This window comes from Ylistrum balloti, unplaced genomic scaffold (assembly GCF_031769215.1).
Source record: "Ylistrum balloti isolate Yb309-2 unplaced genomic scaffold, AGI_CSIRO_Ybal_v1 Utg369782, whole genome shotgun sequence".
Lineage (NCBI taxonomy): Eukaryota > Metazoa > Mollusca > Bivalvia > Pectinida > Pectinidae > Ylistrum > Ylistrum balloti.
Genome location: NW_026781970.1, coordinates 593,611 through 606,456, shown reverse-complemented (window position 1 = coordinate 606,456; position 12,846 = coordinate 593,611). Strand labels below are relative to the sequence as shown.

General features: G+C 34.4%; 2 protein-coding genes across 2 annotated transcripts; both read left to right on the top strand.

Annotated features, from left to right (window-relative positions):
• Positions 1-2,665: 2,665 nt before the first annotated feature.
• LOC132544116 (uncharacterized) lies at positions 2,666-7,627 on the top strand. Its single transcript, XM_060207683.1, has 3 exons — positions 2,666-3,235; positions 3,479-3,640; positions 5,084-7,627. Exons 1-3 carry the CDS (start codon positions 2,782-2,784, stop codon positions 5,359-5,361), a joined length of 894 nt encoding a protein of 297 aa, XP_060063666.1. The 5' UTR covers positions 2,666-2,781; the 3' UTR covers positions 5,362-7,627.
• A 2,098-nt stretch (positions 7,628-9,725) lies between these two features.
• Positions 9,726-11,981, top strand: LOC132544168 (uncharacterized). Its single transcript, XM_060207740.1, has 3 exons — positions 9,726-10,116; positions 10,446-10,613; positions 11,725-11,981. Exons 1-3 carry the CDS (start codon positions 9,726-9,728, stop codon positions 11,979-11,981), a joined length of 816 nt encoding a protein of 271 aa, XP_060063723.1.
• The last annotated feature ends 865 nt before the right edge of the window (positions 11,982-12,846 follow it).

The following is a 12,846-nucleotide window of genomic DNA, read 5'->3' as shown; positions in this document are numbered from 1 at the left end:
TATATAAAAAATAACGTGTTTCACTGTGTATCGTGTATAAAGTATATCGTGTATCACTGTGTATAGTATCGTGTATAAAGTATATCGTGTATCACTGTGTATCGTGTATAAAGTATATCATGTATCACTGTGTATAATATCGTGTATAAAATATATCGTGTATCACTGTGTATCGTGTATAAAGTATATCGTGTATCACTGTGTATCGTGTATAAAGTATATCGTGTATCACTGTGTATCGTGTATAAAGTATATCGTGTATCACTGTGTATCGTGTATAAAGTATATCGTGTATCACTGTGTATAGTATCGTGTATAAAGTATATCGTGTATCACTGTGTATAGTATCGTGTATAAAGTATATCGTGTATCACTGTGTATAGTATCGTGTATAAAGTATATCGTGTATCAAAACAATTTTTGTTTGATGTTGCTGATAAGTCCGCAGTACATATACTGCAAAATGATACATGACAACGATGTATAAAGTATATCAATGTATCACTGTGTATAGTATCGTGTATAAAGTATATCGTGTATCACTGTATCGTGTATAAAGTATATCGTGTATCAACTTTTACTGTATCGTGTATAAAGTATATCGTGTATCACTGTGTATCGTGTTTTTCAATGCAATACCAAGGCAAATGGGAACCATATTTTGTTATCCACTTGGAAAGGTTGCGCCGTTGAATTTCTGAACGGAGTTAATCCTGATCCTGATTCAGGCCTGCAACAACCACGTATCAGAAGATATCCGGAGGATGACTATTTGACAATATGATGAATGAAATCTTCGTTTTGGTGGAGATGACGGTTTTTTTTACTTTATCATTTAATGTGTCATTAAAACCCACGCATCATGCATACCCTAAAGGCATTAGCTCTTTCTCACCGAGGATAGGGAGTAAAAAATTAGATCTAGTTTTTTTTCTTATTCTTTCTTGACAACTATTTTACCCAATGTCTGAAATGCCTTGGAAATACAGCACTTTCCCTCTTTAATTGAGGGTTTGTCCCTGTGAGTATGGCATTTGGTTTTCTCGCCTAACTGTAATATGCGCTCTCTACTATACACATAACATCTTGTTAGTTAAACGCGAGGTTCGCAAGTTATCTGTATAATGTGACCGGGCGGTATTTTCTGCAGGGGCTATCAATTATCACATTTTAACATTATAAGACACTTTTATTTGATGACATAATGCGAGTTTCTACACTGAAACTTTACTTTGTTAAAAAGCAGATGTCTTTCCAATTTTCAACCTGAAATTTACATTTTGCGTACATGATTTTATCATATCATAGGTCAATAACAAAAGACAAATGGTCAGAAGTATATACATTGTATGTACGTATTCTATTTATTTACATTCCCTGGCAACCACAGTTTCAAACCCATTAGAGAAATGATCACCATTAAACAATCTCTCCAGATTTGTAGTTGCAAACCTACAGGAACATTTTTATCAAGAGATTGGCCGCCATTAGAAACATGTGGCGGGAAAAATAAGTGACAATAGTTAGTTGAGGTTACATTATGTTGTTGTATTTCAATTAAAGAATGGGATACAGTGATGTACAAAGAGCAAAAATACCTCTATAGTAGAAATGTTGTTTGTTTAGAAGATGATGTTGAATGTTTGTCTTAAGATGTTTTAAGTTCTTTAAAATGCATATTACAATAATTCCACTTCGTTAGTAAACATCACTTTGGTATTACGAAGAATGGAAGAAGGAATTGTTTAGCTGAACATCTAGAAAATCCCACAATAAAATGCTATTAATATGGATTTTTGTGAAGTTGCGGGAATCCAATATAAACGGAGGAGGTTCGCATCCTAATCGTTAATAAATTATTTCTATACTGAAGTAAGATCAGTCAGTATTTCTTCCTTGAAAGATTGAATGATGGTAAGGTAGGGGTTCCTTCTTAATCAAGCAAGCCTAGATGCTTTTGCATGCAGGAAATATAATCTCTTCAAACATTAATCGCATTAGTTAATATCTTCATCTGCAGACAAAATAGCATACCTGTTATATACGTCTTGAGTACTTTAAAAAAAATAAGTTCCTGCCTATCCTTTACTTCCGGCAAATTATTCATGGCTATAAATACTGCTGAAAATCTTGTGAGAACAAAATATATTTTTCATCTTTTATATATTTCTTTTTCCATTTTAATTTCAAAAGCGATATAAGGACTACACACGTTCGCGTACGTGATAAAGAGAACATTGAACACGCAACAAGTCTTTAACTTGAAACTATGTTTGATTTGGACTGTTTATCACACAATTATAAAATGACGTTGATCTAAGTTTGATAGATGTCACAACAATATTCCTAACTAATTGAAATCAACATGGTGTGCCAATTTGGCTTAAGGGCATCAATGGACTGCATGGGAAGCACAATGTTCTTGAAGAGTATTTGGACAAAGTTCATCGATGAATGTGTTAATGTGACGGTTAAATTAAATTGCTACCTTTGATGGTTGTATGTTGATTCAAACGTACATGCACGCATGCACGCGCACACACGTACGCACTCAGTCACATACGTGCGTACGTAAAGGCACCCTTGCATACTGCGTACGTACAGAAAATACATGCAACGGTTCATAATGCACCGATGGGCGCTCTTACAGCAGCACAGTAGTGAAGTGACTGGTCTGCAATGCGTCCGGTGCACTAGAGAACGCGTGTTCTGTGTAATCGATCGGAGCCGGCCTTGGTGAGGAATCCATTCTGCGTTTTATGTTAATTTTCAGACAGAAAGATGGCGAACAAACTAACGACGATTTCGTTTTTAATCTCGGCTTTCATCGTTATCATTACTATTGTTATAGCTTCTGTGCCTAACCTCATAAGCTGCACACTCTCCTTGTCGTTGACTAATATTAAGGATCTACGTGATAAACTCAGTGCCATGCCTGGGATGATCCAGCCGCGAAATTATGACACAGCGTTACCAGGAAGCCTAACAACACCACAACCGACCAGGATACAACCATTGAATATTGGTGACTATCGACTCGGTGTTTCACTAGGAATATGGCGCTGTGGGTTCGAAATAACAATGCCGAAGATGCCAGTACAGATAACATGGGGAGGGTCATATGTTTCTCTCGGAGACAATTTTGAAGCCACTGCTAACCAAATGATGGCTACAATAGATAAAATGGGTGTAGCTAAGATGCTGCTTGGAGATGAAGCTGTACCGGCAATAGCAGGTAAGAATGTGTGAGCAGCTTGTTACCTATCATAGAACAATATCAACAGCGCAAAATATAACGTTTCCTTAAAATAGCCGTGTTTATTTGCCATATTCCATTTCCACCTCCCGTCATCCAATCGGCAATATAAGATTGGTTTTTGTCCACGTTGTCTGAGGATATATGTATCTAATGAGACGTCTACAGCACCACACAATGCGTTCGCTATAAAAGTGAATTGGATTCTGTTTTATTTTCTAGGTCTGATAAGGACGATGTTCGTTCGTGCAGAGATTGAAGTGACAGTGGCCTTGCTGTTTGCAATCATTGCAATGGTGATGACCTTTACTAACATGTGCGTTAGAGAGGGACAGGCAAATCCATTGGTCATTTCTACAGCAGCCATTTGCCATCTGATCCACTGTATGTAACAAATCTTTGTATCGTGAAATATTAAGCTTAAAAACTTTTTTCACTGTGTGCGACGAGATGACATTATTACGCAAACATTCAAGGATACTTATGATCTTCTTTATTTGTTCTGTTTTTCATTTCTATTATTTTTTTAGTTTTAAATTTCATGAGGGCGGGAAAAGAAAAAAAATCATCATCACCCCTATCCCTTCTTCACTCGGAAAGAAGTTTTACGCCCTATATGCATATCATGAAGATCTTTAAACAGTCCTATGACATGACACTAACATCAAGACATCCCAAAGTCCTGAAGGGTGGAAACGAGTTAGAGAAGGGAAATGGACATATACACTGTAACATCTTCATCAATCATAAAGTCTTTATAGTTAATCAATACAAATTTTCTGTAAAAGTAATCTTAATGGCTGAAAATACAGAATGAAATGATTAATACGTTAAATTCAAATTTTCTCTTAGTCGGTGGCATAGATATATTACCAAAGCTTAAAAAGGCTAGCAAATTTGAATTATTGAAGCTCTGAGGCCCGTTATCGATATTAAGATTACGGGGACTCGATGTTATCATTTTAAGCAACTTTATTTCCTTGTTATTGAATTTATTTTTCTGACCTTTACAATTATCATAACATATACTCTTTCCATATTATCTAGGTAAGTGTTCATACACCATATCATATTCCACTTTACTAAACCGCAAACAAGTCCATATCGTTAATTTTTAGTGTTCGTTAGGGTTAAAACATTTCCTATATTTACCAAAACAAGCCATCACCGACGGGTTAACATATTAATCAAGTCGTGAATATGCCTTTAACAAGTTAGCTACTCGCTGAGCTATGCCTACACTGAAGTTATCACGACGTCGATAGACAACCACTGGCCGTCATAGACCCCCCCCTGATTAACTGAATGATGATATAATTCCACATTTTTCTTCATAACAGTCCTGAAGACAGGTCATAAAACAAATGATTGACTGTCTCTCTAATATTTTTAGTTCCATAATATCCCTTCTTGCAATCTAACGCCCTTTCCCTTCATGTTAGCAATAGCGGATGGCATGTTTGCTCCGCTGCTATAAACTCTCTCCATTCTTCCGAAATAAATAAAAAAAAATTCAAATGTGAAAGTGTAACAGTGTTAAAGAATAACACAGCGGTTTCTACCTCATCGGACCGGAAGTTGTAATTTGAGACAAGAGGCGTCAGAGCCTCGTGTTAGACTGTCGTGAATCTTCTCCACGGGTACAGCTTTGCTTCTGCTATCCTGAAGCTAGGGAAAGATCGTGTTTATCATTTGCTTAAATCTCCTTCTAATGCATCATTAAATATAACTATGAAAAATATTAACATTGTGGACCTTCTCAGCAATTCAATTTTCTATTGAATATTGTCCATTCTGATTTCCATACTATTTCGATTTTTCTTTCAGCAATTCTGTTGGGCGTTGCATTAGGAGCCTTCGCACAACAACTACAACAGATTTCTTCTATGGCAAATATATACGCTATCTTGAAGATAAGTGACAAAGAATACGGGATACTTGTGTTGGGATTTTTTATGGTACTTGCTTCAGTCTTTCTCGCAGTTGCACACTTCCGGATGTTGTTTCATCCAAATGAATCTTACAAACGTTTTGGCAAAAGTGAAGACCAGCTCGCATATCCGCCTAGAGAAAACTTTAAACTCAGTGGTGAATATGATGTTTAGCTGCATTGCAACAATATTGCGAGTTGAAACCTAGAATGTTGAAAGTGATTCACAAAAATGGTTTGTACAACGTACGGATTGTCATGTGTATCAAAAGTAATTAACAGTGACACTCCCTGGCTTCCAAGCATGTGATCAACTAAAAATGCAAATCAATGACATTTTAATCATATCAAGTGATAAGGGATTTACACGACAGATTAGAAGCATAATTGTGCTAAATCGGCCGTTGATGCTTCTGGTATTTGTAGTAGATAACATATATAGTTTTTTCATGACTTGGCTGTGTGCTGCATGCGCGATATTTTTACAAAAAAAAAAAAAAAAAAAACAAACAAAAAACAAAAAAACAAAAAGAAAAAAATGAAAATATGTATATATACAGAGAGGGAAAATCAAGATCTATATAATTTTACGTAAGTGACTAATTTCTAAATTGAAATAAAGGTTAATGTTTAAGTATGATAAAGTCGCATTGTTTTTTTAAAGTGACATAAACACATATATTGTATCTTTAATAGCGTGGCTTATATTTTGGTGAATTTTCGGAGATTCCAGATGCAAAATACCAGAAATACATATAGCATATATTTTTCCATGTTCTTTTTTAATTTGGCCTTTCCATCTTCGAATTTCATCTTATTATTAGTATTATATGCTTACTTTGGTGTATATTTGCAAAGGTTTTTTGTCAGTGCATGGAATAATACACTTTTATAAATTTCATGTTTTGTCTTTTCCCAGTAGGAGAAATGGTAATCGATATCGTACTTTTTTGGAAAGAAACAAAGACTTAAAAAATGAACAGCCTGTGCTTAGCTCTAATATATACTCGAGTAACACTAACTATGCCTGTGCCTTGGAGTGTTGTCAAAAGTTGCCCTGATGTTATAGAATTCTTGCAAATATTTATATATAAATATATTTTTTTTTTTTGAAAAAAGTTAACAATATATTCCTAAATCTCTTGTTTTCTTTCTTTATAATACACTTATGAAACTCCTCTGTCCGTTCCTCACATTTTGGAGGTTGGAAATACTAGGATATTTGTAATATGAAATATCACGCTGTTTAACAGTTGGTGTAATTGCGAATTTACCTACATCAATTAAACAGATACAAAGAAGTAGGTTTCTGTAGATTTGTTCATAATCACACATTATTGTAGGAGTTTGAAAATGAAGAAACAAACAGAAGAATTCTGCCATATCAACAAAATCATTATTGAATCCCGAAATCAAGTAAATGATGGCAAAAAGGGCAAAAAATATAGGAAGGTCCTTTAAAATTCTCAAGAATAAGACTAGATGTTCTCAGAAAATAGTGTCTTCTGTTATAGTTCGTGTTAACTGCATAAAACATTTGCCTGTAGTATTTAAATCTATTTTTGTACGCTTTCATTTCAAACATAAATGATAATGGTGTAGCACTGTTTTCATTATCAGACTCAGTATTGGTGCCACCTGTCAATTTCAAGGACACCGATATTGAGTCACATATAAAATATCTTCTTAAATTTTTTTCATTCCATAACAACATTATCTGATAAAACAGGAAACGTGTGTTAACAGTGAATATAAACTATTAAAAGAAAAAAGGACATATAAAAGCATACTGATAACAGCTTTTATTTAACCACTGTTAATCAGCGGACACTTTATCTTAATGAAAACTGATAATAGTAACACAACGCCGGTGTTGATTTGCTTCATCAAGGACAGATGTATATATATATACAAATTACGTTTTAGATAAGGTCTTTACTCTCAATTGTAGTAAGTTGCTGCTGTTGTTTGCTGGGCAGGGGGAGAGAGAGAGAGAGAGAGAGAGAGAGAGAGAGAGAGAGAGAGAGAGAGAGAGAGAGAGAGAGAGAGAGAGAGAGGTGGTGGTGGAGGGGTACAGAGACACACAGACAGAAAGAGACAGACAGAGACAGACAGACAGAGAGAGAGAGCAGATTGATGTTTCTTATATAAAAGATTGACATATATCTTTTAACCATTATTTGGTGTTTTATTGCAGTATTGTCAAAATGGGTTCGTAACATGCAAATATTTTTTTCTTTTTTTTTCATTGGTAGCTGACTCCAGCGATAAAATGGTTTCGACAGTGATATGGCATTTCTCTGGTTATACATATGTATCTGGTTATTAATATTTATCTGGTTTTAGATATCAAGTCAACAAACTACCTATAATGTAACGATAAACCATAGATGTGATTGTTTCAAAAGAATTATTTGTTTATAAAATAAAATTAGATTAAGCGGTCGTGTTTTTGTGTTTTTATTTTCATGCTTACAAATACATGCATCAACCACTTTGCACAAGTCATCAACATATTACTGTAATAGAGACGGAAAAATAAAAACAGTAACAAAACAGTAATATCAGATGTTTATCTCATCGTACAACTTGACATGCTATCATTCCTACGTTTTCATTCATTCTTTTTGCGAAATATAATCAATGGATTTGAATGTTCGTTGGACACCTGTTTTGCCCATTCAGTTTGCCTACATTAGGTATGCTAACTGTAGGCAATGACTACTGTTGAAACTATACAAGAAAAGTATTACGAAATAACGATATAAAAAAACTGATGGGCGGTGATGGCATTTTATAGGGCCATCCACAAATTTTTCTTAAGGCAATTGGTTATGTGATGTTAACTCAATATACCCAATCCTAATTTCCTCTTTGAATTGGTAAGATATCAATGCTTAGACTGGCAACCCCCGTTGAAAAGACTTGAAACGTTCCAACAGACAAAACCAACCTGAATGAATGTATTAAGTAGACAGTGTACACAGCGACTGTGTGTAGTATTAGCAGACGACAACGAAAAACTGTTTCGTTGATACTAGCCACGAAATTCGCATGTTTGTAAAATAGGTCACAAATTCAGTAATCATCCTAAACTGATCGGTGATATAGATCTATATAATTAGGTCGTGTAGACTGGGTACTAATTCAGAAAATCAAAGGCATCGACATGTTACAGAGTAATCTGCCATGCCGCACATGTACACTAAACTGTATGAAGCAATTACCTATCGTCCAGGCATGTAGCGTGTTCTAATTATATCGTATGAATAGAATTTGTGTTAATGGTGTGCAGTGTATGTAACGTGACTTGTTGAAAGAAGCATGTTGACCTCGAAACTAAATTATCTTAAAATACCATTAGGGATTATTACCAATATAATGTGCATTCAATAGTTAATTTAAAAATAGATAAATTTAAATAAACAAGATAAATACTGATGTAAAATAGAATTTGGGAACGTACTTTGTTTACAACTAAATGCTATTGAAACGCCCCTTAATTATTCCTATTGAATTTCGCCGATTTTCCTGTCCGGATGCAAATGGATCCAAGGTTCAATCAGTTGGTTTTCCATGTTTGGAAAGCCTTAAACATCAACTTAATGGTTTCCCGTTAAGAATCTAGTATATTTCACTCGTACTCCTCATTCGTAAAACATAGTATCTAAATCATACTCGTGAAATATATTCGGCATTTAATGAGACGCCATTAAGTATCCTCCATCACGGAAAAGTCCATTGATGATGAAAGAATTAACTTGCATGATTTTATAGATATTTCTGTAAATATCTATGTGTTGTTGATATTTTTTATATGGCATATTCACCGATATTTTAAGAACATTACGTGTGTTGATATTGCAGGTGTCCCATGCAAGACATCAACTATACATTGTATCTGGTTGTTTATGTATGTGTGTGCTGTGAACTGTTTATAACCACAATAGTCATGCTATGTCGATGATGCGTTAAACTCACATACACCACTATGTGAAAACTTGTAAGATCTTTATTGGAATATTATGATTTATATATATATATATATATTGATTTTATGGTGGCGAACTTCTCTTTAAACATATGTTTGTCGTAGTGGCTTATTGTTTAACACTTTAATCATGTTAATGTACTGCTTGTCGGACGCAGTCGGGTGTTGCCAGAAGCGAGGTATATCTAAATATAGAATATTACCTTGATATCAACATTTCATTATGTAGCTGCTAACCAAAGGAAGTTTTAAACAAAGAAACGAAAATGGCGATCATGTTAATGTAATGCTTGTCGGGCGCAGTCGGGTGTTGCCAGAAGTGAGGTATATCTAAATATAGAATATTACCTTGATATCAACATTTCATTATGTAGCTGCTAACCCAAGGAAGTTTTAAACAAAGAAACGAAAATGGCAATTATGTTAATATAATGCTTGTCGGGCGCAGTCGGGTGGATTACCAGAAGTGAGGTATATCTAAATATAGAATATTACCTTGATATCAGTATTCAGATTCTACAGCTGCTAACAACCAGGAAGAAACAAAGATGGCGACCAAATCAGTAGCGGTTTTGTGTATTTGCTCAGCATTAACCGTTCTTTTTACCATTGTTATCATTTTCGTGCCGTCTTTGATCAGCTACACAATGTGCTTTAATATGACTCAAATCCAGCCACTTATGGCAAAGATGAGTTCGGAACAAAGTGCACCAGCAAATATCCCTGCCACGACTCTACTACACGACGTCCCAAGTGACTTTCAAATGAGTATGTCTATCGGAATTTTCCGTATGAAAATCAGAACGACAGCTCCGCTACCATTCACATTGGAAGGCAACTATGGCACTCTAGCAGATATCATCAAAACCAACTTTAACCTAGTAAAAGCTCAAATGCACAGCATGGGTATGAAGGAAAACGCCGCTGGTGTCCTTGCAAGTAACGACCGACAAATGATATTCTCATCATGTTTTTAAAAATATGCAATTTGTAACATATCATTCCCCCTATACTTTCTAATTTACTCCTAAGCAGTTAAAGATATCTTGATCATTTATTTTCTTTTTTTCATAATTTGCAACGTTTGCTAAATAATTTTGAAAACGAAATATGACATGTGTAGGCTAGAGATCGCAATCTGTACATTCCGAGAATTATGCTATTCTGGGAATGTCATTGCTTACATTTACCAAAATAATTTAACATGTATTCCCTTTAAAATGAAGATAAGTCAACCAGATTTGCTTATATATTCATATGTATTTCAGATTTGATAAGGACTATGTATATTCGGGTTGAACTTGAAATGGCCATATCTCTGATATTCGCATGCCTTGCGTTCGTATTAAAGTGTATGAGCACGATTAGGAGAGGGAATGGCACCAAGGCGCAACCATTAACCCTGCTTTGGCTGACTTTATGTCACACAATCCAAGGTTTGTGGAAATCAGCTGAATATTTAGCAGTTTTTATATTATTTACTATTAATATCGAAGTATTATAATTTTAACTTTTGATGAGAGACAAAACAATAGGAAGAAAATATCTTATTCAGGAACAAATAAGAATGATATGTGAAAATTAACTAGTATCTGTGGTAACACATATTCTACCGCAAATGCAAGTGCAGCAACATATCGATGTTTTGCTTTTAAATGACTTTTCTTCAATCTAAAACAATTATCATCAGAACAAAAGTTCAATGATGGAATGTGTAAACTGCTTACAACTTATAGAAGTACATTCTTCATAGATAAAAATATGTTTCAAATATACTGCATCAATAAAACCTAATCTTGTGTCTACTAAAATTTCCTACTTGTTTTGGATGTAGTTATAATCTCACTTATCTATAAATGATTTCTATTATAGATTTCGCAAACTTATTTAGCTATATGATGTAAAGAAATACAAAAATGCAAAATAGCTTTATTCATTTCAATTCCAGTGATGATTTACTACTTGAATTCTAGATAAAAATACCCCCCCCCCCCCCGCTCTTTATCCTCTTTTTGATTTCAAACACCGGAAGACCCTATGTACTGATATTGACGTTTTAACATTGCGATTTGAACACCTTCCAATTTTGTTTAAGTTTAATGCACAGGACTAAAATGTGTTAAAATCTCCAAACGCCATTTTCTCAATAGCACAGGGCTTGAACATTGGCTGTGAAGAATGTTGAGAGAAAGGACTGTCATGTTTCTTAAAAACATTGACGTGACCTACTTTCAAGCTCGCAGAGGTCCTCTGTAAGCTTCAGAACAGATGTTTTCTTTGGGAATATTGGGAGCTGTATTAAAGAGAAGTGTATGTGACAATTTCGTCTAAAATTAAATATGGTAGAATGAATTGGTGATAGTCTTTTCCATAACAATATTGCAGAATTAATAGCATGCAATAACGAAAAAAGTCATCTTAGCAATGTGCTACTTTCACATCGATTTATGTTATTAGTTAAACCTTCATACCATCTACCTTGTAGCTATCGTCTGTTTTTTCAGTTCCATGCTGAATTTTGTAAGATTTTTAAAAATCTTATTTCAGCTTTGCTGTTGGGTGTAGCATTAAGTCCTTTTGCTCAGCAAATGCATCAGATTACAAGTATCGGAGAAATACATACCATGATCAAGATAAAGGACCAAGGCATCGGCCTGTTGGTAATGGGATTTGCAGTAGTGCTTGTCTCAATCCTGCTCGCAATCACACACCTCTGGATGTTGGTTTCTTTTTTGAGGAACCTGAAGCAGCGAGGAACGGAGACGAATTACAGTCTTTTGGAAAGCCATGATTTATCCGAATGATGCTACTGAATATGGATCCGTGCATAATCAGACGAAGACGAAATCACGATGAAATGAAATCTCAGTGTGATGTAAATATCTCTTCGCGTGTTTTGCTGTGTCTTATCTTAATGTTAATCAAAAAGCATTGCAAATGTACATGGAAATTGTGTTACCGACTGAAGTTTGAAGTATATTGTACATTCTTATGTAAATGGCGACTTTTAAACACTATAATGCGTGAACTTACTTTGATAAGGTTTAAAAGGATATATCAGTATGATTAGTATCCCATTTTCAAAAAGAGTTCCATAGAAAACGTGCTCTGTTCCATTTAATTGACTGTATGTTACAATGTAGTCATAACAAATTGTGTATACAGATATCAGATATCTTACTCAGACTTGTATTGTCGTCAATAATTGCAATCTCCATTACAGGATTTTATGTTTGACGTTAAAAGTCGACTCATAGAGTTTATATTGATCGTAAAACCTTAAGATCGAGTTTTGACTTGACTCAAAATGAAAATTATTTGTGGTCTAGTTTCTTTTTTAATACAGTATATGGTTTAACTTACGCATGCATTTCGTTTTATTGATCGAAATAACAGTAATTTCAGTTTTGTAATGTTTCATATCATGTTTTACTTGATATTTAGAATTTGGTATATAATTTGGTACTGTTGGCTGAACCGGTATGTTTGCCAATAGTCTTTCATTCATTTTGATGACGTTGTTCAATGTTTTATCAGAAATGCAGCATTCGTTCGAGATAAATCCGAAACCAATACTAACAGGAATACCTTATATTTATCCTTATTGGTAAAAAAAAATGTAATATGATATGTTCATACATTTTGAAATCAGCATTTAACATGTATATA